The sequence below is a fragment of the Borostomias antarcticus genome (assembly GCF_949987555.1).
Source record: "Borostomias antarcticus genome assembly, chromosome: 12".
Classification (NCBI taxonomy): domain Eukaryota; kingdom Metazoa; phylum Chordata; class Actinopteri; order Stomiiformes; family Stomiidae; genus Borostomias; species Borostomias antarcticus.
The window spans coordinates 17,254,181-17,280,451 of record NC_140245.1 but is presented as its reverse complement, the minus strand read 5'-3'; the positions used below and the strand labels follow the sequence as shown (position 1 = coordinate 17,280,451).

The 26,271-nt window shown below is 44.5% G+C and overlaps 2 protein-coding genes across 3 annotated transcripts; both read left to right on the top strand.

Moving 5' to 3' along the window:
* The first annotated feature begins 414 nt into the window (after window positions 1-414).
* On the top strand, window positions 415-2,083 carry srp9 (signal recognition particle 9). The gene is made up of 3 exons (XM_084446744.1): window positions 415-547; window positions 941-1,009; window positions 1,509-2,083. Exons 1-3 carry the CDS (start codon window positions 476-478, stop codon window positions 1,626-1,628), a joined length of 261 nt encoding a protein of 86 aa, XP_084302870.1. The 5' UTR covers window positions 415-475; the 3' UTR covers window positions 1,629-2,083.
* Window positions 2,084-7,376: 5,293 nt separating this feature from the next.
* ephx1 (epoxide hydrolase 1, microsomal (xenobiotic)) lies at window positions 7,377-24,959 on the top strand. Of its 2 annotated transcripts, XM_084447428.1 has the most exons (9): window positions 7,377-7,447; window positions 14,089-14,312; window positions 14,940-15,120; window positions 17,252-17,470; window positions 17,982-18,111; window positions 18,411-18,625; window positions 21,376-21,484; window positions 21,822-21,944; window positions 22,152-24,959. In XM_084447428.1, the coding sequence occupies exons 2-9, from the start codon at window positions 14,130-14,132 to the stop codon at window positions 22,363-22,365; spliced, it is 1,374 nt and encodes a 457-aa protein (XP_084303554.1). In that variant the 5' UTR covers window positions 7,377-7,447; window positions 14,089-14,129; the 3' UTR covers window positions 22,366-24,959. The 2 variants fall into 2 exon arrangements, with proteins under 2 accessions (XP_084303554.1, XP_084303555.1); XM_084447429.1 differs by lacking the exons at window positions 21,822-21,944; window positions 22,152-24,959 and adding an exon at window positions 21,596-21,806.
* The last annotated feature ends 1,312 nt before the right edge of the window (window positions 24,960-26,271 follow it).

The following is a 26,271-nucleotide window of genomic DNA, read 5'->3' as shown; positions in this document are numbered from 1 at the left end:
GATACTAGGTGCGCTGGCTTCCAGCCACGCACAAAAAGGCCTGTATGACCTCTTTCTGCCATCTACTGGCTGTTTCATGAAACAACTGGTGTGTCAGGGTTTCTGGACTTCTTTGACTGATCTCGCTGAATCGCATGCATAAAACGTGACGCGAACGAGTCCTTAAAAACATTCATATTTCTCCAAATGTAGTCTCGAAAACTCTGAACAAACAATCTATCTTCTCCTTTAGACTATCGTATCCCCGTAAAAGTTCAACCCTCGTATTTTCTAGGATCTTTGCATGAATTGCGACATACCCAGCACGCTGCAGTATTGTGCGCTGTGATTGGTTTACACCATTCTCGTCCAATCGCGTTGCGGGTTTTAGACAGCGCTCCTCGTCTTCCACCGCTGATGTGGTGTTAAGTTAGCAAACCCCCAAGGCCAATTCAAACCATTTTCCTTTTTAAGATTAGCTTCGTCTGCCAGAAGTATGCCTTATTATCAGACATGGGAAGAGTTCTCCCGTGCAGCAGAGAAACTTTATTTAACAGATCCTATGAAGGTAAATATTATATATTTCAGTTAGAAACGGGCTAGTAGCACTAGGGATCTGGCTAGCTTGAATACCCATAGTCTAACGTTAGCAGTAGCTAATTTAGGATTTGGATAACTAGCTAGTTGTGATGGGCTCTGTCTATTTGCTGGCATGTAGACGGTATTCAAACGCTATTGGAGGCTGTAACGTTAGACTACTATGTAGGGAATCACATTTTTACCATCAAGACAGGGTTGAGGGAGAGGCTGCACGTTTTCCAGCTGTTGGCTAAGTTAGCTAGCCGCCTAGTAGTGGACAATCCTATCGTATATTGTACTCATATATTGTTGTTATATTGCATTGCATTGTCAATCCCAGTCATATTGCGTGTTAACTGTCAGTTTGTTCTTCATTTTGTAGGTCCGAGTGGTCCTGAAGTACAGACACTGTGATGGGAACCTTTGCATCAAAGTCACAGACGATGCTGTGGTAAGTCCTTCAATCTGTCATCCAGCACACATTCTCAATGGACTACTTTCTCAATGTTTGGGCATCAAGCCTTTTAATTGTTCCAATTTGTTTGAATCCCAGCACCACCTGTCCACTTGTCAAAGTGTCCTTGGGCAAGACACTGAACCCCAAATTGCTCCCAATGAGCAGGCTAGCACCTTGCATGGCAGCTGCCGCCATGTGTGTGTGAATGGGTGAAAGAGAGGCCATTGTAAAGTGCTTTGGTTAAAAGCGCTATATAAGTGCAGTCCATTTTCACAAACTTCCACAAACCATTCACAAACTTCATTTGCAAATATGGAATGCATCCCCTTGTTGGAGCCTCAAACACAAAGGACTATTTCAGATATTATGCCAGAAAATACAAAGGATTAAACTACTCTTACTATTGATAGCTGTCATTGAGTGAAGCTCTGTGGAGTTGTATTGTTGAGTTAGACTGGGGTGTTTGACTGTATGTTGTCATGCTGTGTTGCAGTGTTTGCAGTATAAGACAGACCAGGCGCAAGACGTCAAGAAGATCGAGAAGCTGCACGGCAAACTAATGAGGCTCATGGTGTCCAAGGAGTCCCACAGCGGTGCCATGGAAACGGACTGAACACCTTCAGTATGGCTGACTAACTCTGGAGTTGTGGACTGTGGTGTCGGTCAACAGCACAATCTTTGGGAGAGCATGGATCTGGAGAGATGACATGCATGGGGTGGAGTGAGGGGGGAGAAAGAGAGGGATGGTGGGAATCAAACATGAAAATGGAGAGTTTAAACATGAAAATGGAGAGTCTCGATGCCCTGAAGCAGGATTTGTCTGGAGCTGTTGTGATGAGCTTTTATTTATTTTTGTTTTTTAAAGATGGACTATAACGCATACGGAGAGACTCATGTCGTGTTTTCATAGTTGGGTAGGTTTTTGTTTATCTTTAGGTTTTCATTTTTATTTCTATGTGGATATTCAGGAGCATGTGGAAGTGAACATGAATGAGGCAGGACCTTCTTATTCCCACTCAAAAAGAACCATGCCTCCATTCAAATTCCATTTCATCAACTGCAAATGATATCCTCAATAAATGTTAAGGTCCCCATTACTGCCGATATCTCTCCAGTAATTTGTCTTTTTATATTTGTATTTTTCGTTTAAGAATGTTTTAATATATACCACGCTGCTTTTGTGTGATGTCTATACCAAGTCTTCTCAAGATATCTTTTAGTATGTAGAATCTTAAAGGAATGGTTCACCCAGATTCACTTCATACATCTATGGGTATACTCACATGTATGTCTATGTCTGGGTATATTCACATGTTTCTCTCTATTAAGAGAGAAATGCTGCCTCTATCTGTACCCCACACACTGGTACTGTTGTGATAAAGTTACCAGATCTACACGTGGCTTGAATGCATAGTGATGGTGTCAGTGTTACAAGTGTGAGGCTGGCTGAGCGGTTCTTACATAGCCTACAGACAGATATGCCTGCCTTCATATAGTTAAGAGTACATAGTTACGATTAGATGTGTGAAACAGAAGAGTGACAACGTAGGGCCATAGTTGCTAATGTTAGCTAGCAATAGGGAACCAGTGAATAGCCAAGGTTAGCATTCTAGCTAGCTAGCCCACTCCTATTAGCTAGCTAGGCAGTAGAGACGGTAACTCTTTGTCGGCATAGCTACACATGAGTTCCTGTGGTGGCAGCTACTGTTAAACTGAAATCTGCATTCCCATATGGAAAAATCAGGCAAAAAATATATGATGGATACAATATATTTGTGAAATATATATACAGCATATATATGTATGTTTTGGTTGTACATCAATTTATGTTATTAGAATGCAACTTGATGTTTTTTTTTAATATCTTTAGATTTTGTAGAGCTCAAGAAATGATAGTGTGTTGTGTACACTACTGTACCAGGCCTAGTGTGTTGTACAGTACTGTACCAGGCCTAGTGTGTTGTGTACAGTTGTAGCATTCTAAGGGTTAGAAGTATGGAAATATGACTAAGTATAATTTATTATTATACTGCGGTTATCAGAAATATGAAGTTATATTTAATACATTAAATCAACACGTATATAGGGCACCACCCTGTTCTGTACAGGGAAACAGATAACCTTTATCAATAGTCTAATTTATCAATCTCAGTCTGAAAGGAAGTCTTGACTCAAGCAAGTGACCTAAAGACCAGTTGATGAGGTACAACGACATGATCAAAGTTTATAAAATGTATTGAAATTATACTAATCAATTATCAAAATAATATAAAAACAATTCAATAATAGATGGATAAACAAATGTGGCAGTATGAAACAGCAGAAATTCAATGAATAATGTCATAAGATTGCAGCCTGTCCTAAATTCTCTAAGACAAAACAGCATAGCCATAGACATTTATGTCCATGAGCATAGCATCAACAACCCCACAGAGAACAGCTGGGTAATAACGTTACTGTACAGTATGGGTCAGCCATGGATGTATTAATAGAAACTGTCTGTCATATGGTAGAAGCCAGTTGAGGTTGAAGCCACTAGAAGAAGTTGAATGTATTCAAGCTTTATTTATACTCAGGATTATGGACGACGCTGAAGTTAGAACCCGTTTCTCAGAACCCATTTGGAATTATCCGGTCCACCTTAAAAAAAAAGGTTCAAATCAGGATTGAATCAAGATGAAAAGAAAACTACCCAAAATGTCACGGGTTCTATACTACACAGTGGTAGTAGACCCCTCCCGGTCTGACTCGTGGAGTTTCACGAGATTCTGATGTGGCATTTCAAAATAAAAGCCTTCTAAAATCTCAAAAACTGCTTAAATCAGGATTAAATCAGGATTAAAAGAAAACTACCCAAGATGCCACGGGTTCTATGCTACACAGTGGTAGTAGACCCCCTCGCGGTCTGACTCGTGGAGTTTCAAGAGATTCTGATGTGCCATTTCAAAATAAAAGCCTTCTAAAATCTCAAAAACTGCTTAAATCAGGATTAAATCAGGATTAAAAGAAAACTACCCAAGATGCCACAGGTTACTACTGTGTAGCATAGAACCCGTGGCATCTTGGATAGGTTTCTTTTAATCCTGATTTAATCCTGTTTTAAGCAGTTTGATAATTTAGAAGGCTTTTATTTTGAAATGGCACATCAGAATCTCTTGAATCTCCACGAGTCAGACTGGGAGGGGGTCTACTACCACTGTGTAGCATAGAACCCGTGGCATCTTGGGTAGTTTTCTTTTAATCCTGATTTAATCCTGATTTAAGCAGTTTTTGACAATTTAGAAGGCTTTTATTTTGAAATGCCACATCAGAATCTCGTGAAACTCCATGAGCCAGACCGGGAGGGGGTCTACTACCACTGTGTAGCATAGAACCCGTGGCATCTTGGGTAGTTTTCTTTTAATCCTGATTTAATCCTGATTTAAGCAGTTTTTGACAATTTAGAAGGCTTTTATTTTGAAATGCCACATCAGAATCTCGTGAGACTCCATGAGCCAGACCGGGAGGGGGTCTACTACCACTGTGTAGCATAGAACCCGTGGCATCTTGGGTAGTTTCTTTTAATCCTGATTTAATCCTGATTTAAGACATTTTTGACACTTAAGAAGGCTTTTATTTTGGAATGGCACATCAGAATCTCATGAAATTCCACGACTCAGACCCAGAGGGGGTCTAGTACCACTGTGTAGCATAGAACCCGTGGCATGGATAGTTTTCTTTTAATCCTGATTTAATCCTGTTTTAAGCAGTTTGATACTTTAGAAGGCTTTTATTTTGAAATGGCACATCAGAATCTCTTGAAACTCCACGAGTCAGACCGGGAGGGGGTCTACTACCACTGTGTAGCATAGAACCCGTGGCATCTTGGATAGTCTTCTTTTAATCCTGATTTAATCCTGATTTAAGACGTTTGAGACTTTAGAAGGCTTTTATTTTGAAATGGCACATCAGAATCTCATGAAATTCCACGAGTCAGACCCAGAGGGGTTCTACTACCACTGTGTAGCATAGAACCCGTGGCATCTTGGGTAGTTTTCTTTTAATCCTGATTTAAGCAGTTTTTGAGACTTTAGAAGGCTTTTATTTTGAAATGCCACATCAGAATAAAGTGAAACTCCATGAGTCAGACTGGGAGGGGGTCTACCGTTTATATTATACCTCCATGGGGTCTACTACCACTGTGTAGCATAGAACCCGTGGCATCTTGGGTAATTTTCTTTTAATCCTGATTTAATCCTGATTTAAGCAGTTTTTGACACTTTAGAAGGCTTTTATTTTGAAATGCCACATCAGAATCTCGTGAAGCTCCACTAGTCAGACCGGGAGGGGGTCTACCATCTAGGCTACTAACACTGTGTAGTATAGAACATGTGACATTTTGGGTAGTTTTCTTTTAATCTTGATTCAATCCCGATTTGAACCTTTTTTTTAAGGTGGACCGGATAATTCCAAACGGGTTCTGAGAAACGGGTTCTAACTTCAGCGTCGTGGACTATGGTGGCGGTGTTATTGTGACAAATAATTCATACTCCCCTCCACTATCTTTCAGGCGCGCAGATTGGCTGGGGCAAGGGGGGCACTGCCCCCCCTGGTGGCCAGATGCGCAAACTGTCTGCAACGCGTCCAAAACGTATTCGAGAGACTGGGTCGCGACCGGATCGGAGAAATGCACTGAACAGCCTGGCTCCTGCTTGCGTGAGAATTGATCGCTTTGCGGTGCTTATTCCTCATCCAGTTATGGGTGGATGGAAAACTTTCAAATTAATGTTAATTGTTCTGATAATTGTAGGCTATAGCAACATAAGAGTGGCAGCTTTGACAGCAACCCAAACACGAGCTAATCCCATAGCTGTAGGCCTACCATTGCTGAACGAACTGTTGGATACTGCATATTTGCTGTGCAACGTATCCATTGTCCATTTGTCAAATTGATTATGCACGCAGTATTGTTCTTTTGGTGATTATTCTTTGATATAAATGCAGATAGGCTATATGTGAAGAGGCAATTGCTGGATTTTAATAGGCCCTACGCTGTTTATAATGACACATCCCGACATTGAAGCATGAAAGGCGTAGCATACATTCTGTTTTAATGAAGAAATAAAAAGTCTGTAAACTGCCTAAAAGCATTTATTTGGTCTCATTTATTAGCTTAAGTATTTAATACGTGTGGGCGTTTTCAATCATAATATTGTATTCTTGATACAAGAATGTTGACACTAGCATATTTCAGCAGCAGGCTATTCAACACGTTGAATGAATGAAATTAATTAATTAAATATTCATATAGCCTAGGCTTTGAAACATTCGTAGGCCTATATGTTTTCTTGCCTATGTGAATGAATATAGGCCCATAATCTGACTTGGTGTTGCTTAGCTCTGGTCCAGGCAGTCAGGAGCCATTCACCTTTCACTTGTGTCACTGTTTGCAGTATCTACAGAAACTGTTAATATTTAATATTATTTCGTTACTCACGAAGTGAAGAGAGTTTTCGAACAATGAAAGACATGAAGTGCAGGCATGGCCTAACAGAAAGGAGGCGCAGTTGAACGAAACGTGGATATTGGAAAGAATAAGCACTGTGTTTTGAAATGTTGTGGGTCAATCATGCAGCTGTAACAGAATTCCAATGTTCGTGCAGGGCACTTTTTTTCTTAAACCGCTATTATAATCCCTATTTGATGAGGATGGTGGGGCTGGGACTGATCCTAATCAAAAAGTCAAACTGCGCGTATGCTATCTTTGAGTTTTGAGTTATCTTTTGTCTGTCGAAACCCTTAGGCTACCACAACTAGGCTATATCTGCGTCAACTACAGTTGATAGAAGTAGGCTATTACATTTTCGCTTGGGATTCATCCCTTTTTATCTACTGACTCAGCCTACCATCCAATGACCTACAGATGCAGGCTAAACACAATAAATGTGAGGAGGGATAAATAATAGGCTCTGACTTAATATGAATAGGCCTATTCGACTTGTTAACTATTATGTGGGTATGCCTACTTATTGTGCTCTCGTAGTTTATTATCGTGGTAGCTGATGTGTTAACATTTAAAGAACTCTGTGTCATCCTATAGGGCTTGGGAAAATGTAGTCCCAGACACGACCATCTTGTTTCTACACAGGTGTATCTATTCTCTGATTGTATAGGATTCTATGCAGTAGAGCCAATCAGACAAATAGATACACCTGTGTAGAAACAAGATGGTCGTGTCTGGGACTACATTTTCTCAAACCCTATTGGTCACCGTCAAGGTACGTCGTATAGGTCACAGGAGATGTCAGACGGTTTTAGCTAGCTGCCTTGTCTACCAGGAAAACTACATTTCCCATCGGCCAATAATCTCCATTTCGCCATACTAGAAAATGTGTCAGAGGGCAGAGTGAAAGAGGGAACAGCCGCTGCAGCGTCTAACGAACTGATCAACAGGTACGAACAACTCGTAAAATCTGAGGGAATTGTAGCGAACTTTCTCAAATTAATCGTGGTGAATTAATGCAAATATTATGAATAAGTAAGGACATGTTTTTTCGTTAATTTCATTGTACTGATTTATGTGATGGTTAGAATGAGCTCAAAGTGCAGCCTCGACATCTCAGCCTCTGTCACTATGCTGTCAACACAGAGTGCATCGCCACACCAGCCCCTGTGCGCTCCTGGCCTGTCAATCAGGCTGCTTTGTGCTGGTGGCCACCTGCTTGTTCCAGAAAAAAAACGTAGTTAATGGGCCGAACTTGGCCCGGTGTTCTGCGGTTTGATGTGCCGGCCTCCTCTATTCTCTTCACGTTTTTGTCGGTTGTTTTTTTCCTTGTTGATCAATGATAAGTTGTTGCTCTGATCATAATTTCCAATTTCCAAGCTTTGAGATTATGTTCTCAGATATATGATGTGATACGTGTTCTCGATGTAATGTGGTGTTGGTCGGACAGAGAAGCTTGACTATGAGCTGAAGCCTTCAGCAGCCCGGCAACAGCCCTGCCACTGTCCCTCACCACTCTGCAGACCAGTGGCGGCTGGTGACTCAAAAAACTGAGGAGGACAGGAGGAAGAGAGGCGAACCGCCCATGGGCGCCGGGGGGTACTTTCCCTTAGTCAGTTATTATTTGAAATATCAGCTTTAAAGTGGATTTACAGTGAATTTTAGCATATGAAAAACTGAATAACACTTTCTTTAATTACATGCAGCATTTATTTATCATATTCATGATAAAATATTACAAAACAACAATAAAACATTGTAAGCAATAGTTGTAATGGATTGTACTCTTCTCTAAAGAGAGAAAATAATTGAGGTGCTGTAGAGGTTAGGTGATCTATGAAAAATGTTTTTGATTAGGGGACACTGAGGTGTGCTGGCTCTCAAACAGTTTTGGCAAATAGATTTGACAACTGGACAATGGAATACGTTGCACAGCAAATGCAGTATCCAACAGTTCGCTCATGGCTAGCTAGCAATGGTACAGCTATGGGATTAGCACTAGCTCATTTGGGTTGCTGTCAAAGCTGCCACTCTTATGTTGCTATAGTCTACAATTATCAGAACAATATGAACATTCAGTTGAAAGTTTTCCATCCACCCATCCATCACTGGATGAGGAATAAGCACCGCAAAGCGATCAATTCTCACGCAAGCAGGAGCCAGGCTGTGGATTTCTCCGATCCGGTGTTGCGACCCAGTCTAAATGTTTTGGACGAGTTGCCGACAGTTTGCGCGCCTGCCTATGCCGTAGCCTGACGGGCACCTCGTAGCTAAAGTTACCGGCTATAGCCAGCCAGTGGAACGGTCGTGTTCAGACGGCTCTAGCTCAAAAAGTATTTATGTCAGTTTAGATATTTAGATGGCTAGAATCAAGACAAAAAGACGAACAGTTTGATGTTTAATATGTCCCATAATACTTTCGGATGTATTATATTATGGAGCTACGAACACACAGTCTCCCAATGGCACAGGGAAGAGAAACAGATCAACGCCGACTCAATCTGCCTTCACTGTGGTAAATCTGGAATCTGGAATGTGATTGGACTAACAAAATGTCAATATCTGAATCCTGTTCAGACAGGGCCGGAGTACTGTCCTCCCTTGCGGTAATTTTTCAGCGTTTTGGCCAATCACAAATTGGCAAGAAAAAAGGCATTACATTGATTTAAGAGAAAAGAACCCGCCCTAAGGGAGGCTAGCCTCCCTTCCATAGATATCTATGGGTCCTCCAGCTGCATGTTATAGATGTCACTGTTGGAGCTTTAGAATTTCAATAATGGGTTTTATCCATAGGGAAAACATGCTTTATGAACAAAACTGAGAATATTAATTATGAATAAATAAATTCATATATTTATATTTGAATCCCTCTCTTCTCTCCAAAAACTGAGGAGGACTGTCCTCCCCTGCCTCAATGGACGAGCCTCCACTGCTGCAGACAGACTCCCAGTCAGCCAGTGGTCATGTCACTGTAATTATGTATAGCATTATGTGTTCAGCTGTCACAGTGGACGTGTCTGTTTGTGTCATGCATGTGGTGAGTCAGCAGACCCGTTTCCAGAACGAAATGCCAGGGGGGGCATTCAATATGTTAGGGGGGCACACACAAATTGTTTGGGTGCTTTTAAGCCCGTTTTAAGTCGTTTTTGTGTGTTGGCTGTAAGCCGACACACCAAGGAGAGGGAATCCTTTTTGTCTGTGCTTCTTTCTCTCTTGCTGTCGTGTTGTTGACCTGCAATTCCATTGCTGCTACCACAAGAGGCAGTAGTCCCAGAACATCAAAACCAAAAGACTCCACAGATTCCCCAGGTCAGCGGTGGCCGAGTGGATAGTGCGCTGCCTATCATGGCGAAGGTTGTGAGTTCGATCCTTGATGTGGACATACCAAGGTACCATGACATATTTTGTCACTGGATGTTGTAGAAGTTATGTAACGAGTGTGGGTCATATTTGTTAATTATAGACCCTTTTACAGCCTAGTCAGCACAGTAGCCTATGCGCGCGCATATTTGAAACCGTAGCAGAGGAAGACAGACGAAATCGCCATTATTAAGCGTACGGACTGGACTGAGGAAATCATCAGAAATGCCTGTGTTTGCGGTGCCCATTTCACTGGAATGTCTGGTTGAAATGTAGCCCTTCTCAGTCCCTTACCTAAGCAAAAGAAAGGGTCTATTTTAAAAAACGCTTCAAAGCATTGCCACCACCACAGAAGAAGGCTACCTCGGAAAAATAATTTCACTTGGACAGAACGCGTCTAAATAAGTTATTTATTGGTAGCGCCGAGGCTTCAAAACCCAGCATTTCTTAAAAAATAGCATGGGTCATATTTGTTCATTATAGACCCAGCAGAAATGCCCGCGTTTGCGGTGCCCATTTTATATCAGGTAAGTTATTTTCTCGTCCCTATAGCGCCCTAAAATACAGCTTGTCGGTGGACACGCAACCGTATGCATTTCAGATTGATCATGTTGGCAATGTGTGTGAATTTGCTGCTATGTGAGAGATAAGGACCTGTTGTCGCATGTCGTTGACAAGCTTCCCCTTATGGTGTCAGAACGATGGCTTATGAATGCGATGTTATTATGTTAAATACAGTAGCCTAGAGATGGTTAGCACTGGCAGGGCTATTTCAGTTTGATAAAAGGCATTGTGGTGTTTGAGCATGAGTTGTCGTAGCCTAATGGACGTTTTGGTGCGGAATTATAGTTGTTTACGTTTTGATAGGAACAATTAAATTGTCCCAAGTGTTGCAAATTATTGTGTGCGGGCGGGGGGGGGGGGGGGGGGTTTGGGGGGTATTGGGAGTAATAACAATGTCGGAGAAGACCCTGTGCAAGACCCCACAGTACGCTACTGCATTATAGACAGACAGTCCTCATTACAATAGGAGTAGGACACTTCAAATCCTATAGTAATTCATTTTTGTATAGGATGTGATGCACCAGTCGCCCTACACCTATGTGGTTTATTTTCAGTGATTAGACTGACTGACTTGACTGGCACAGCTTTAGGTGGTGATGGAGAAATGAGCTTAATGTATTGATGCTTTTTTGTGCGTGGTTGTAAGCCAGCGCACCTAGTATAGCGTTCGTCCGGTTATCACTCCCTCCCTCCCTCCCTCCGTTACTGCGGACAATGTTGGCCTGCATTTCTCTTGGCACCACAAGAGGCAGTAGTCCCAGCACACCAAAATCAAGAAGGACACCAAAATCAACCCGCCGATCTACACTGCACAAGTAGAGTAGTGGTGAGAGCATTGGACTCCCACCTTGGAGACTGGGGTTGAAGACCCGGTGGGGATGACTTTATGGGACTATACCCCAAACCTCCACATGTTCATCCTTTCACTCCAACCTTTACCCCTTGCCTTATAGATCAGATCCTGTCCCAACCCCAACCTATATTCTAACCTCAACCCACACTAGGGACTGGAAGAAGGACACCAAAACCCACCGGCCGATCTCCACTGCACAAGTAGAGTAGTGGTGAGAGCATTGGACTCCCACCCAGGAGACCGGGGTTCCTGGTGGGGATGACTTTGTTATCATCAGTGTAACTGCTTTAGCCACTGACCACTTCCATTAATGTTATGGAAGCTGCTGCTAGTTGTTGTGAGCCCATGAGTTAACTGGCTATCCTGCTGTTATTGTGCTGGATTAGCATTGGAAGCATTGGAAGTGATGTGTCCAGGTGACAAGACCCATCTTTATTTATCAGACATTACCGTCCTACCAGTCCCGCACAGAAACAAGCCAGCCAACACACATAAGCCTGGTTCAGCCAGATTTAGAGGGATATCTAATTTTTCTCAGTGTTATTCTAAGTTCTCACCGACACCTACCTCTGTGTGTTTTTGACATAAGTCTATATCTATGTCTGTCTGTCTGTCTGTCTGTCTGTCTACAGACAATCTACCTACCTACCTTACCATTACCATATCTTTGGAATGTCTCCTCACTGCTCTTAATTCATCAAAACTGTCAAAATAAGTTGATTGCTGTTATATGGAGAATATGCAAAAACATTTTTGTAAAACCTTTTTAAATAAAAAATAACACTAAACGTATCAAGTCCATCATAAGTGATTCAAAGTGCATGTAAAAGGGCATCCCTGTTGTGCAAACAAATAAACTAGTTTCCCCCAAAAGAAAATTGCAGCATATGAAACTAGCATCTTTCAGCCTTATTTGACTAGTCACTAAACCAGCCAACTCTCCTCTCCAGATAGGTGGGGTGACCTGAGAACCTAAACCCTGGGTGGATAATTGTCTTGGTAAAGTTAAAACACGTTAAAAATGGTTGTAATTACTAAAATGTTTTTACCAAGACAACTAAGCCCTGGAGTCTGGTGGGTTCTAGAACCGGGTAAGTCAGGACCAGCGAAGCACGCGCACAGTGCGCACAATTATTTTTGGGATGCGCTTTCAAAGCATGCCCTGATGGGCGGTTTCACAGCACCAGAAGGGCGCTGAGCAGTGGCATTTTTATTTGTAAAAAACATACAGGAAAACTACAGTAGCCTAGGCTACTGATGTTTTTAACACGTCAACAAAGGCCAATAATTTGACAGCGAGTGAATAATAGGGCAATATTTAGGCCGAAACAACCAAGCTTTTAGGGATACGCTAAATAAACTACAGAGCCATTATATGACAACAATGGCCAAGCACCACGAAGAGGAATGACAGAACGATAAAATACACCCCTAGGGTACAGCGCTCAATAGCCTAGGCTAATTCCTCACTAATCAGTGTTTAGGCTATTACTAGCCTACTAGGCCTTAGCCCACCGCTCCAGGAAGCAAAGTTAATGCTCTCGAGTGCTGATTAAATCTAGGCAAAGCAAAACGCACAGCCATAACAACCGGTAATTAATCACAAAAGACCTACATTATATCATAACCCAAACTCGTTTAATCCACTTCATTTTGGAATAAACTTTCAACAAATACTCAAGATTTCCGTTTTCAATGTTTATTGATGCTGCCAGTAGCTAGATACAGTAGCTAAAGTGGGTAACGTGATTGACCAATAGGTGATGTGAATGACGGGACAGTGATGCCAAGTTTTGATTGGATAAACCGTCCCCATGTTAAAATGTCAATGGGAATCCCAATGTAAGCACTTCGAGAACTGTCTTACCCTACGTCCACTTTTAAGAATTTTGATTAATTAAGGTTACATTTCGACGGATGACGACATTTTTGGCGGTTTTGTATGTGTGGGCTAATTTGATTGTTTGATTCCCGTTTGATTGAGTCTTGATTTCCGTAAGCCAGAATAATTTTACCTGGCCTACAATGTTAAGTGAATAACAAGCTAGTAAGACCGGTGTCAACGGACCATAATGAGGACTGTATTTTCATGAGTACTGTAGGGGGCAACGGAGCACTACCAAAATGCTAAACACGGATGAAAATGAAGCGATATGGCAGAATACAAAACGCATTTAAGTCAAAAACAGTCTGAAAGTCTGAAATAAAGCGCACAAATCAAGTTTTATTTGGATTTGTCTGGGTAAGCCAAGCTTACCCTGGCTTATAGGAGCAATCGCCACTACTTCTGAATCTTCTGACATCCATTAATAATTCATCCCATTTATGCAAGTTTTTGCACTAGTATGGCGTTAACATCACCAAAAGTGGCCGCACGGCACGGAATGAATGACCTGCCCTACTCTGCCTGGGATTGGCTAATATGGTGCCTTCCTTGGATGAGATTGGTCAGGTTTTAGGCATGAGGAGTTTGATTGGTTAAAGTATATCAGGGTAAGCCAATCAGATGCTGAATAGCCCGGGGTCATTCTGTCATCACAGAGATTTAGTACGTCTTTCGCGTTTCGTTCATGGCGGGCCCAGCTGATTCAGTGGGCGGGCCTGGCCCCCAAATGCCCGCCCTTGGAGACGGGACTGTGAGTCAGTGGTTTCAGGTATTTCTGATTAACACTTAAACACCATTCACCCCGTCCTCCTGCAGTGCTGCCAGGCTCTCCCTCTGTCGTCTCCGGTCTCTCTCCTGTGTACATCTGTCTCTTCTCCTAAAATCTCCTCTCACCCCTCTCATTTGTTTCTCTCTCTCTCTCTCTGCAGCTCTAGCATCTCCCATCCCTCCCCCAGCAGACCACGGCGCCATGTTGACGGAGGTGCTGCTAACCCTGGCGGTGGGAGCAGTCATCTACTTCCTGGTTCAGAGGAGCAGGAAGCCGGTTCTGAGGACGGAGGATGGCTGGTGGGGGGCGGGGGAGCCCCCGGAGGGGGAGGAGGACCTAAGCGTCCGGCCCTACAGCGTCCAGACCAGCGACCAGGAGATGGAGGTGAGAGGGGACAGGGTTTGTCTGGAGGTGAGAGGGGACAGGGTGTGTCTGGAGGTGAGAGGGGACAGGGTGTGTCTGGAGGTGAGAGGGGACAGGGTTTGTCTGGAGGGGACAGGGTTTGTCTGGAGGTGAGAGGGGACAGGGTTTGTCTGGAGGGGACAGGGTTTGTCTGGAGGTGAGAGGGGACAGGGTTTGTCTAGAGGTGAGAGGGGACAGGGTTTGTCTGAAGGTGAGAGGGGACAGGGTGTGTCTGGAGGTGAGAGGGGACAGGGTGTGTCTGGAGGTGAGAGGGGACAGGGTGTGTCTGGAGGTGAAAGGGGACAGGGTGTGTCTGGAGGTGAGAGGGGACAGGGTTTGTCTGGAGGGGACAGGGGACAGGGTTTGTCTGGAGGGGACAGGGTTTGTCTGGAGGTGAGAGGGGACAGGGTTTGTCTGGAGGTGAGAGGGGACAGGGTTTGTCTGGAGGTGAGAGGGGACAGGGTTTGTCTACTGGCTGTAGAGGAACTGGCCAAGCTCTACAAAACTGACCTGAGCGTGTCTGTATGGCCTGGAAACAGTAGTTCATCACCGGTAAACAGGGCAGCATGTGGGCGCTATGTGTCAGTAGTGTGTTGCTTCTCTGTGCAGGACCTGTACAGAAGGATAGACCAGTCCAGGCCCGTCCCTTCCCTGGAGGACAGCCAGTTCAACTACGGATTCAACTCCCACTACCTGCAGAAGGTGGTGACCTACTGGAGACACAACTTTGACTGGAGCAGCCAGGTGGAGAACATCAACAGATACCCTCACTTCAAAACCAACATTGAAGGTTAGATGTGTTAAACCCTTTTTACACTGGCCGAAAAAACACCAACACCCGCTAACATCTGGTTTCAACACCTGCTAACATCTGGCTTTTGTCTTGAGTGTGAATAATCATCATATGGACAAAAGTATTGGGACACACCTCTTAATCATTGAATTCAGGTGTTTCTTATCTTATCATATCTCATCTTCCTTCAGTCCCATTGCCACTGGTGTATAAAATCAGTGATGTAAAGAATTCCGCCACTGGACTCTGGAGCAGTGGAAACCTGTTCTGTGGAATGACGAATCACACTTCTCTATCTGGCAGTGTGATAAGACGATAAGATGTAAGGCACACTCACTCCACAAGTCTTCAACTCTTGACAGGTGCGGATTCCAGAGCATACATTTAACAAAGAGAGGGGAAATCTGCTCTCGAATACGTTTTAACTGTTTAATGCACATCTGACGAAGGCTGGAGCGCTGAAACGCGTTGGTTTGTTGATTGCTGTATATGTGCATTAAAAGCAGTTAAAGCGTATTGGAGAGTGCATATTTCCCCTCTTTTAGTCTGATGGACGAGTCTGAGTTTGGCGAATGCCAGGAAAACATGACCTGCTTGACGGCATTGTGCCAACTGTAAAGGTCCGGGGTTGTTTTTGGCCAGTGAAGGGAAATGTTAATGCTTCATCCTACCTAGACATTTTGGACAATTCTATGCTTACAACTTGGTGGGAACAGTTTGGGGAAGGCCCTTTTCTGTTCCAGCATGAGTGCCCCAGTGCACAAAGCAAGGTCAGTTGTTGTCTGTGAAAGGTACTATATAAATGTAATTTATTATTATTATTAAAGGCATGGTTGGGTGAGGTTGGTGTGGAAGAACTTGACTGGCCCACATAGCCCTGACCTCAACCCCATCAAACACCTTTGGGATGAACTAGAACGGAGATTGCGAGCTAGGCCCTCTCGTCCAACATCGGTGTATGACCTCACAAATGCTCTTCTGGATGAATGGGCAGAAATTCCCACAGACACACTCCAAAATCTTGTAGAAGACCTTCCCAGAAGAGTGGAAGCTGTTACAGCTGCAAAGGTGGACCAGCTCCATATTAATGCCATGGATTTAGAATGGGATGTCATGAAAGCTCCTCTAGGTGTAACGTGTAGTAGAGGCCTGGAAGCGCGACATGGCCCAACACCATGGACAGATGGGGATGGGTCAAATGCAATTTTCACACACACAGGTGTGTGACAATCATTGGGACTTTAACCTTTAGATTAGAGTTGGGCTTGGGCTGATTTTTAATGCATAGTTAGGGTCGGGCTCGGTCTCTGTGACACAGACACAAGTGATGTAGCCTTCCTGCACACAAGATATGAAAATAGTCCAGAGTGAATGTACACAGCTGAGCTGACTGCGTTAGCTAGTTAGCCAACGTTACTGTACCTTAATGTGGCTGCCATCCTTTTCCTGCGCAGCGCACGCAAATGAACAGCGGAGTGGAATTAACTGTAAATAGTTTTGCCTGTGATTGTCTTTTGATTTAACCGGTTGGTGAAGATTTGTGAGGAATGTTCTATTCAACAGAAGCAGCTTTGTTGCTTATCTAACAGCAAACTGGTGAGTCTGACATAAATGTCTCAGTTTGTGGGTATGTAGGCATGTAGACTAATTGTTGGCTAGGAAGAGAGACATTTCTTATATTAGTTATTTTGTTATTACCTCCATGCACACGGTATTGTGTATTAGCTCATTACATTTTCAACTTGATCATTCCTGTTTTGCCTGATTCATTTTCCAAAAGAAAGCAATTTTCCGTTATTGCATTGTGCATTTTAGTCGTAGGCTAATGCACTGTAGCTGTGTGTAATAATATTGGCTTCAGGCTTAAGTCGGGCTCAGGCTGAGTATTTGCTTAACTCGGGCTAGAGAAGGGCCGGGCCTGAATGCCACGGGTTTGGACCAGGCTGGCGCCGACATTTCAGGCCTGTGCAGACCTCCAATGTGTAGGTGGCCCAATACTTTTGTCCATATGGTGTATTATTCTGAATCAGTCATATTTAAGATACTGAGTCAAAGATGCGCAATGTAACAAACCAATAGCAGGCTTTTCCAGTGAAGGTCAAAGGTGATGGTTGTTTCCTGTGACCAGGCATCGATGTCCACTACATTCATGTGAAGCCCAAGAACCTGCCGGAGGGAGAGAGAGCTGTTCCCCTCATCATGGTGCACGGCTGGCCTGGCTCCTTCTATGAGTTCTACGGGATGATCCCTCTCCTGACCGAGCCGTCCAGCCCAGAGGACCTGGCGTTCGAGGTGGTCTGCCCCTCCATCCCTGGCTACGGCTTCTCTGAGGCCCCTCATAAGAAAGGTCAGTGGTATGCCTGCCAACCAGCCAGCCAACCAGCCTGCCAACCAGTCAGCCAGCCAACCAGTCAGCCAACCAACCAGTCAGCCAACCAACCAGTCAGCCAACCAACCAACCAACCAGCCAACCAACTAACCAGCCAACCAGTCAGCCAACCAACCAGTCAGCCAACCAGTCAGCTAGCCAACCAACCAACCAGTCAGCCAGTTATCCAGGTAGTAGCCAGTTAGCCAGCCAGCCAAGAAGCCTGACTTCCCACCCTGCTGTACAACAATACCCAGAAGTCAGCAGTCCCCTATCAGGAATATATAAACTCTTTACCAGACTGTACATGGTGTGTGTGTGTGTGTGTGTGTGTGTGTGTGTGTGTGTGTGTGTGTGTGTGTGTGTGTGTGTGTGTGTGTGTTTCTGATGGCTGTTCCTCATCCGTGTGTAGGTTTTGACATGGTGTGTGTGTGTTCCTGTTCCATGTGTAGGTTTTGACATGGTGTGTGTGTTCCCGTTCCATGTGTAGGTTTTGACAGTGTGTGTGCGGCCCGTGTGTTCCACAAACTGATGAGGAGGCTTGGCTTCCAGCAGTTCTACGCCCACGGAGGAGACTGGGGCTGGCAGATCACCACCATCATGGCTCAGCTGGAGCCCAAGTAAGGCCCAACCCAGACCAAGATCCAGGCGCTGCACGCCAACACCCTTACCCCAACACATTACATTATGACATATACATATGACATACATCATTTAGCAGACAGTTTTATCCAAAGCGACTTGCATTTAACAATTACATTTTACACCCTTACCCCTACAACTCCTATGCTCTTACATTCGTACCCCTCTGCACTTGGGGAGATCATCTGAGTATTCAATGTGGTGATAACTTGCCCTCTGATTGGCTGGTTGGAACTGCCACCATAGTGCAAGTCAATAAACTCTGCTGTCCCGCCAGGACAGTCAAAGGTCTTCATGTGAACTTCGGCCCCCCTGCCCAGCCTGGCCTCCGCATGGCTCTGTCCATCCTGCTGGGCAGACGCTTCCCCCAGCTCTTCAGCTTCACTGACCACGACGTCCAGCGCCTCTACCCCTGCATGCAGAAGCAGCTGGTGGAGCCCCTCAAAGAGTCCGGCTACATGCACATCCAGGCCACCAAGCCCGACACCGTGGGTAAGACAGCAGGGAGGGAACCAACTCTGGCTTGGGCGGGGGGGGGGGGGCAGGGAGAGAACCAACTCTGGCATGGGGCGGGCGGGTAGGAAGGGAACCAAGTCTGGGATGGGAGTGGGAGCAGGGGTGGGCTACACACATCTCTTGTGGTCGGGTTAGGGAATGCATGTGCAGGCTGCCATGTCCAGAAAAAACGACTTGAGTGACCCTAGATTTGTGTGGCTCTAAGCAGATTAAGATCATTCCATTCCAAGATAATTCTGTTCCGTTTGCATTCCGAAATGGCAAAAATAAATGCTGCTGCTCAGCCTACCTGAGGCCTTAGAGAGTGGAGAGTATTTTATACTATTATCTTTTTTCACTTGTATCTTTATTGGGTTGTCAACACCAAACAATCAGCTTAAAGCACTTAATGTCACCCTGTTTTACATTTTCAAAAACTACAAAAACCACAAGAGAAACTTAATAATAATAATAGATTAATACAATTAATAAAATAATAGAAACAAACTGAGAAGGAGAGGAACCCACCAAATATAAACATGTGTTGCACACAAGGCTGCACAATTGACTACACACCAAACCAGTGAAGGACACCTCTTATTACTCTGTAACCACCAGGGCTCAATTGCACACAAAACCAGGCCAGGTCCAGCCTGTCTTATGTGCGTGGCTGGCTTGTTTCTGTTCAGGACTGGTCAAACGGAAGCTAGTCATGCCACTGAAATAGTTGAAATGACATGAAATAATATCTGATAAATTAAGATCTTGTCGCCTGGACACATCAGTTCCAATGCTTCCAATTCTAATCCAGCACAATAAGAGCGGGATAGCCAGTTAGCTCATGAGCTCACAACAACTAGCAGCAGCTTCCATAACATTAATGGTAGCGGTCAGTGGCTAAAGCAGTTACACTGATGATTCCTGTAACGTTAGTTATTTTGCTGCAATTGGTTCAACTTCTGTTTCTGGACAAAGGTAAGGGATAAAAAGATTGGAGTGAAAGGATGAACGTGTGGAGGTGTGGGGTATAGTCCCATAAAGTCATCTCCACTCTTGAACCCCCGTCTGGGAGTCCTATGCCTTCACCACTACTCTACTTGTGCAGCAGAGATCGCCAGGTTGGTTTTGGTGTCCTTCTTCCAGTCCCTAGTGTGGGTTGGGGCGAGAATAAGGGTTGGGGTTGGGACAGGATCTGACCTATAAGGCAAAGGGTAAAGGTTGTAGTGAAAGGATGAACATGTGGACATTTGGGGTATAGTCCCATAAAGTCATCCTCACTGGGGCCTTGAACCCCCGTCTCACGGGTGGGAGTCCTATGCTTTCACCACTACTCTACTTGTGCAGTGGAGATCGGCAGGTTGATTTTGGTGTCCTTCTTTATTTTTGTGTGCTGGGACTACTGCCTCTTGTGGTGCCAACATACAAATGCAGGTCAACATTGACCGGAGGGAGGGAAGGAAGGGAGTGATAACCGGACAAACGCTATTCTAGGTGTGCTGCTTACGGCCATGCACAAAAAAACACTGCCTCTTGTGGTAGGCGCGCTGGCTTACAGCCATGCACAAAAAAACACTGCCTCTTGTGGTAGCAACATAGAACTGCAGGTCAACAACCCAAGGGAGGGACGGAGTGACAACCGCACATTTGCTATCTTTGGTGCGTCGCCACGCATACAGGGCAACTGAGCTAGTTTCTAACCACTATGCGTTAGGAGTCCAATGCCTTGACCATTTCAGGAGCGGAAAATGTCCCTTTAATAGTCTGACTTCTGCTTGAAGACAAGGTATCAATGTGATAGAACAGACCTGTGAACACTCACTCGAGCGGGGTTCGAACCTGCTGGGGAGACCCCATTGGATTTCAAGTCCAACGCCTTAACCAATCGGCCATCGCAGCCTGCCATGTCTTCCTCCAGTGGGGTTGGAACCTGAAAAAAGATGGGAGACAAGGAAGTTAGAGGGGCACAGGGGAGTTGTAGAAACTCTCCCTGGAAAATGCCAGATTTTTCCAGAGGACCTGGTTTTACTATGGAAAAATCTGCTACATTGCAGAAATCGGCATCTTCATGAGTTCACCAGTCATGGGAAGAGGGATCTGCAATATTGCACTTGGTGACCCTCTGAACTCGCTGCGAGCAGGGTTTGAACCTGCGTGGGGAAACCCCATTGAATTTCGAGTCCAACGCCTTAACCACTCGGCCATCGCAGCATGCTTTTTCTGGCCATTACAAATTGTCTGAATTCAGCAACAGAAATTTCTATTTAAACGGAATTCATGTGAACATTACTGAATACCTTAAATTTTGGGGGGTAGTCCATTTGATACCAAATATTTTGACAATGTTCAAGTGTAAAAATGGTTTCTTTTCAATGGGAAATCCGCACTGGGAACTTCAGGGCAATTGAACAAGTTTCTAACCACTGCGTTGGGAGTCCAATGCCTTGACCACTTCAGGACTGGAACATGTCCTTTCAATAGTCCGACCTCTGCTTGAAGACGACATACTGTAACAATGACTGTTAAAGAATACTTTTCATATCTACATGTGTGTCCGGGTTAAAGAATACTCTTCATATCTACATGTGTGTCCGGGTTAAAGAATACTCTTCATATCTACATGTGTGTCCGGGTTAAAGAATACTCTTCATATCTACATGTGTGTCCGGGTTAAAGAATACTCTTCATATCTACATGTGTGTCCGGGGAGGGTCCAGGCAGCAGCTTCATGTTTGTGTTGTGTTTCTCAGGCCGAGCGCTGAATGACTCCCCGGTGGGTCTGGCTGCCTACATACTGGAGAAGTTCTCCACCTGGACCGACCCGGAGTTCAGGAACCTCGAGGACGGAGGACTGACCAGGTAGAACACTTACACCTGCCCCAGATCTGTCTGGGTAGCGTTCCCTAACCAGGATCAGCAATTATGTAGCCAATCAGAGGACAAGGTACAGTACTAGCACATTTCCTGTAGCTCTCCTGTCCTCAGATCCCAGCAGCGGCCAGGGTCGAGGGGGATCAGGGGCGGAGCAGCGCTGGTCTCAGACGTCACCACGCCTCCTGCAACCACTTCCTGTTCTCCATCATCTCTGTCTAACCCTACAGGAAGTTCTCTGTGTCTAACCCTAACCCTACAGGAAGCTCTCTGTGTCTAACCTTAACCCACAGGAAGTTCTCTGTGTCTAACCTTAACCCTACAGGAAGTTCTCACTAGACGACCTGCTGACTAACGTGATGATCTACTGGACCTCTGGCTGCATCACTTCCTCCATGAGGTTCTACAAAGAGAACTTTGGCAAGGGCCTGAACCAGCCTCACTCTGGGTGAGTGGAGGGGCGATCACAACCAGTTCTATATCGTCCTTCACATCAATTATAATCATAACAATTAAACTGAAATGAGACTAATTATCTGACATTTGACACTAGCACCTCTAAGGTTCAGATTGTGTTACAACATAATTCACAGAAACCAGACGTTTTGTGTAAATCTTGATAATTCTCCACTACGACTTCCCTCGTCACCCCCAGGATGGCGGTGCACGTTCCCACAGGTTTTGCTTGCTTCCCCAACGAGCTGGTCCACGCACCCAGGCTGTGGGTTGAGCAGAAATACCACCAGCTGAATAGCTACACGCCCATGGCCCGCGGCGGCCATTTTGCCGCCATGGAGGAGCCCCAGCTGATGGCCCGGGACCTGCAGGACTTCACCAAGATGCTGGAGAAGGAGAGGAATAAGAAGTAACATCATAACAACATCTGGCCCTGTTTACCAAACAGCTCCAGATGCTAGGTCAACGCGCACAGCATGTTATGATAGTGGAGCTCAGCTCAGACAAGCTCCAGAAATCTTTGACTGATAAACAGCCCTGGGTTTGTGTAGGGACGCCTGCCTTAACTGCCTCTCCATATCACCTGGTATTTACTCACACTACTAGTACTTCTTTGTTATAAGGCATTTTAAAGCTATCAAATATCAGAAAGCAAGGCATTGATTATTTATGAAAAAGGCATATTTTTACTACAGTCTGTTAACATGTAAGACAGGCTATTCTGCATCAGTGTAACCATGGCAATTGATGGAGAGAATAAAGGGGTGTATTGATTTTGAATCATTGTTAAGGATGTGAGACCAGGATGTTAAGGATGTGAGACCAGGATGTTAAAGGAGTAGTAAAGGGAAAAATCATGTTTAGCCCTGTTTTAATGTTACTTATGATCATATACAAAAAGTTCAAAAAGAAAAGATCAAAAAGTTGACAAAACTAGCACTTTTAAGAAAGTCTGATAATTGCTCTACCACCGTTTTGGTCATACAATGGATGTGGGTGGGCACCTTGAAAAATCATTAAAAAAAACTCAATTTCAAAGACAAGAAACTCACCAAGGTGTTAGTTGGCGTTCTGACATATAATTCGCCATAAAGTAAGATTCTAGTTCATCTGGAAAGGCTTTTTTAAATATTTAGCATAGAACTATTTAGTCGCAGCACATACGTGTGTAAACCTCCGCAAACTAGGTAGCCTAGCAACATAAACATTAACAATAGCTACCGTAAGTAGTTCCGCTTCCTGAATCCCCTCAGATCTACACATCTACAACGGTCCAGTCAATACAAGTCAATGGATTTCTTAAAATGATCAATAAAACCCTACAGGATTCATACTTTGCGGCGAATTTGGTGTCAGAACACCAACTGACACCAATTACACCCTTGGTGAGCTTCTTGTCTTTGAAATCGAGAGTTTAACATGTTTTTGAATAATTTTTCAAGGTGCCCACCCACATCCATTATATGACCTAAACGGTGGCAGAGCAATTATCAGACTTTCTCAAAAGTGCTAGTTTTGTCAACGTTTTGATCTGAACCATTGTATATGATCATAAGTAACCTTAAAACAGGGCTAAACATGCATTTTCCCTTTACTACTCCTTTAAGGATGTGAGACCAGGATGTTAAGGATGTGAGACCATGATGTTAAAGGGATATTCTGGAAATTTTGAACTAGGGCCTCATTTTCCACTTACCTATGAGATTTTTGACTCATGGAGATCATTTTCAGTTAATTCCATGCATACCAGCTCAGTTGGAGATCATTTTCAGTTAATTCCATGCATACCAGCTCAGTGGCCTCGTGGTTAGAGTGTCCGCCCTGAGACTGGGAGGTTGTGAGTTCGATCCTCAGCTGAGTCATACCAAAGACTATTATTTTATTTTTCTTAAAAGGTACCCGATGCCTCCCTGCTTGGCACTCAGCATCAAGGGTTGGATTGGGGGTGAGTTTCTGCGATATAGTAGCGTCATGTCCAGGCGGTGTACTTGTACATCAAGCGTGCCTCACGCTAAGGAGATAGGCTCCTGCCCTATGGGCCAATAGGCTCGAGAACCAGTTCTCAAGGCTACTTACTTTACTACCATGCTATAGATAGCTTTGGGTTGTTCCAATTTCCACTGGTGGCTAATGCTAGTGCAACACAATGAAGTCACATTAGCCTGTCCAAAAAAGATGAGTGTGTAATCCATTCTGGTTTGGGGACCTATATTTCTGTCGCTCATGCTTGCACTTTGCTGGCATTGACAAGCGCTGGCTTTAGATGGATCTAACTGAGTGTTACTCCACCTGCTGACTCACAGACAGAAATATAAGTTCCACAAACCAGAACAGATTACACAATAGTTTGAATTCAAAACAGATGGTAAATCAACACAAAAGAATCCTCGAATGACTTTGCTCATATTTAATTTGTTTTTTGGGTGCCCTTTGGGTGTTATGGGGTGTTTTTTTGGACAGGCTAACCTGACTGACTCATTGTATTGCACTAGCATTAGCCACCAGTGGAAATTGGAATGACCCAAAGCTATTTACAGCATGGAATTAACTGAAAATGATCTCCATCAGTCAAAACAATCGTAGGTAAGTCGAAAATGAGGCCCTAGTTCAAAAATGTCAGAATATCCCTTTAAGGATGTGAGGACCAGGATGTTTAGGATATGAGACAAGGATGTTAAGGATGTGAGACCAGGATGTTCAGATTACCGACAGTTAAACCTGAGTGGTGTTCAGAATGTCAGCTGAATATTAATATCTTTGCCCTTTATATTTTTTAAACTATAGTTGCCAGAGACTGACGTGTGTATGATTTAGGACACATCTCTGATAATGTCTTGCTTTTGTCAAGTGAAATCTCTGCAGTTGCACTGTTGCAGTGTTTGTATATCATTCCCATATCATTCCAGAAATGACCCAAGTGTCTCTTTGTCTTCCGCTCAGTGATGTCCTTGGACTACCGTGTTGTTTTATGAATGAATCAGACTAATAAACTCCATTGAGATTCTGACAGGTTTCATCATTTCTCTCTAGTCCAGACTTGGCCAGGTTAGACCAGACTAGGACAAGATAGACTAGACCAGGTCAGGCTAGGCCAAACTAGACCAGGCCAGGCTAGACAAGGTCAGGGGTACCTCCAGCCCAGCTGTTGCCAGGTCCTGGTGTTTCCCAAGCCCCTGCGCCCTGGCCTGGGACACCCCGCCACTCCCCCGAGGATGCTCCTCTTGGCAGAAGCACTCGGGGGAGGAGGGGGGGGGGGGTTGGGGGGGGAGATAAGGACCGCTTGAAGATCCCCACATTACATCACCCGATAAGGCACAGGGAGGAAAAGAGAGAGAGAGGGAGAGAGAGCATGGTTGGACAGGAGAGAGAGAGAGGGAGAGAGAGCATGGTTGGACAGGAGAGAGAGAGAGAGGGGGAGAGCGAGCATGGTTGGACAGGAAGGACGGAGGACTGATATGCAGAGCAGAGTCAGGGAGCAGAGCCTGCGAGGCTGGGGAGGAGTGATTACTATAGAGGTCTGGATCACCGTTCGCTGGGGAGCCGGGGTGTTCAGGTGAGGTATGGATCTCTATTTGGGACCAAAGGGTCTTCTTTAGAAAGACTGACCAAGTTCCTTTTTTCGGGCCAAGAGGTGTTTGATAGGCGGTTGAGGGTTTTGAAGGTGTGATCTTTACGAGGGGCTGTAGTGGTTTTTGCAGACCCCCTTTGGGACTTGTGTAATTGAAGAGGCAGGTTTTCTCTCTACTGGTCATCAGCGGGCTGGTCAGACCCCACAGCTGAGAAACGTCTGGACGATCCCGTCCATCTGAGCAGAGCAGGATGGACCCCCAGTGCGTGCCCAGCGTGAGAGCTCCTCAACCTGGACACAGGCCGGCCACCCGCAGCGGAGACACCAAGAAGTGGGTGAGTCTGACCTGCATGGAGCCAAGCCTCGTCTTCACCTTCACCAAGCTTCTTCAGCTTGTTCATGTAACCGAGTGAAGCAGAGTCCTCGTGAGCCCTTGAGTAGGTAGCTAGTTTTTTGTTCAACTCACTCCTCCAGTATAAATACCGTCCTTATAAGAGCTAGCTTTTCATTAGGGTCGCTGGTTAAAACAATGTTTAGGCTCAAGAGACCAGAATTCAACCCACCCCTGGGCAAGCAGACATGCATGGGTTACATTTATTCATAGTGAGATTGAGAAATATATCATTTAAACTAGCTATGACACTGGTGAATATATAATATTTTTATTTATTTAACCTTTATTTAACCAGGCAGGCCCTAAAGAACACATTCTTATTTACATTAGCAGCCTTGTAGTAATATGTTCTGTATA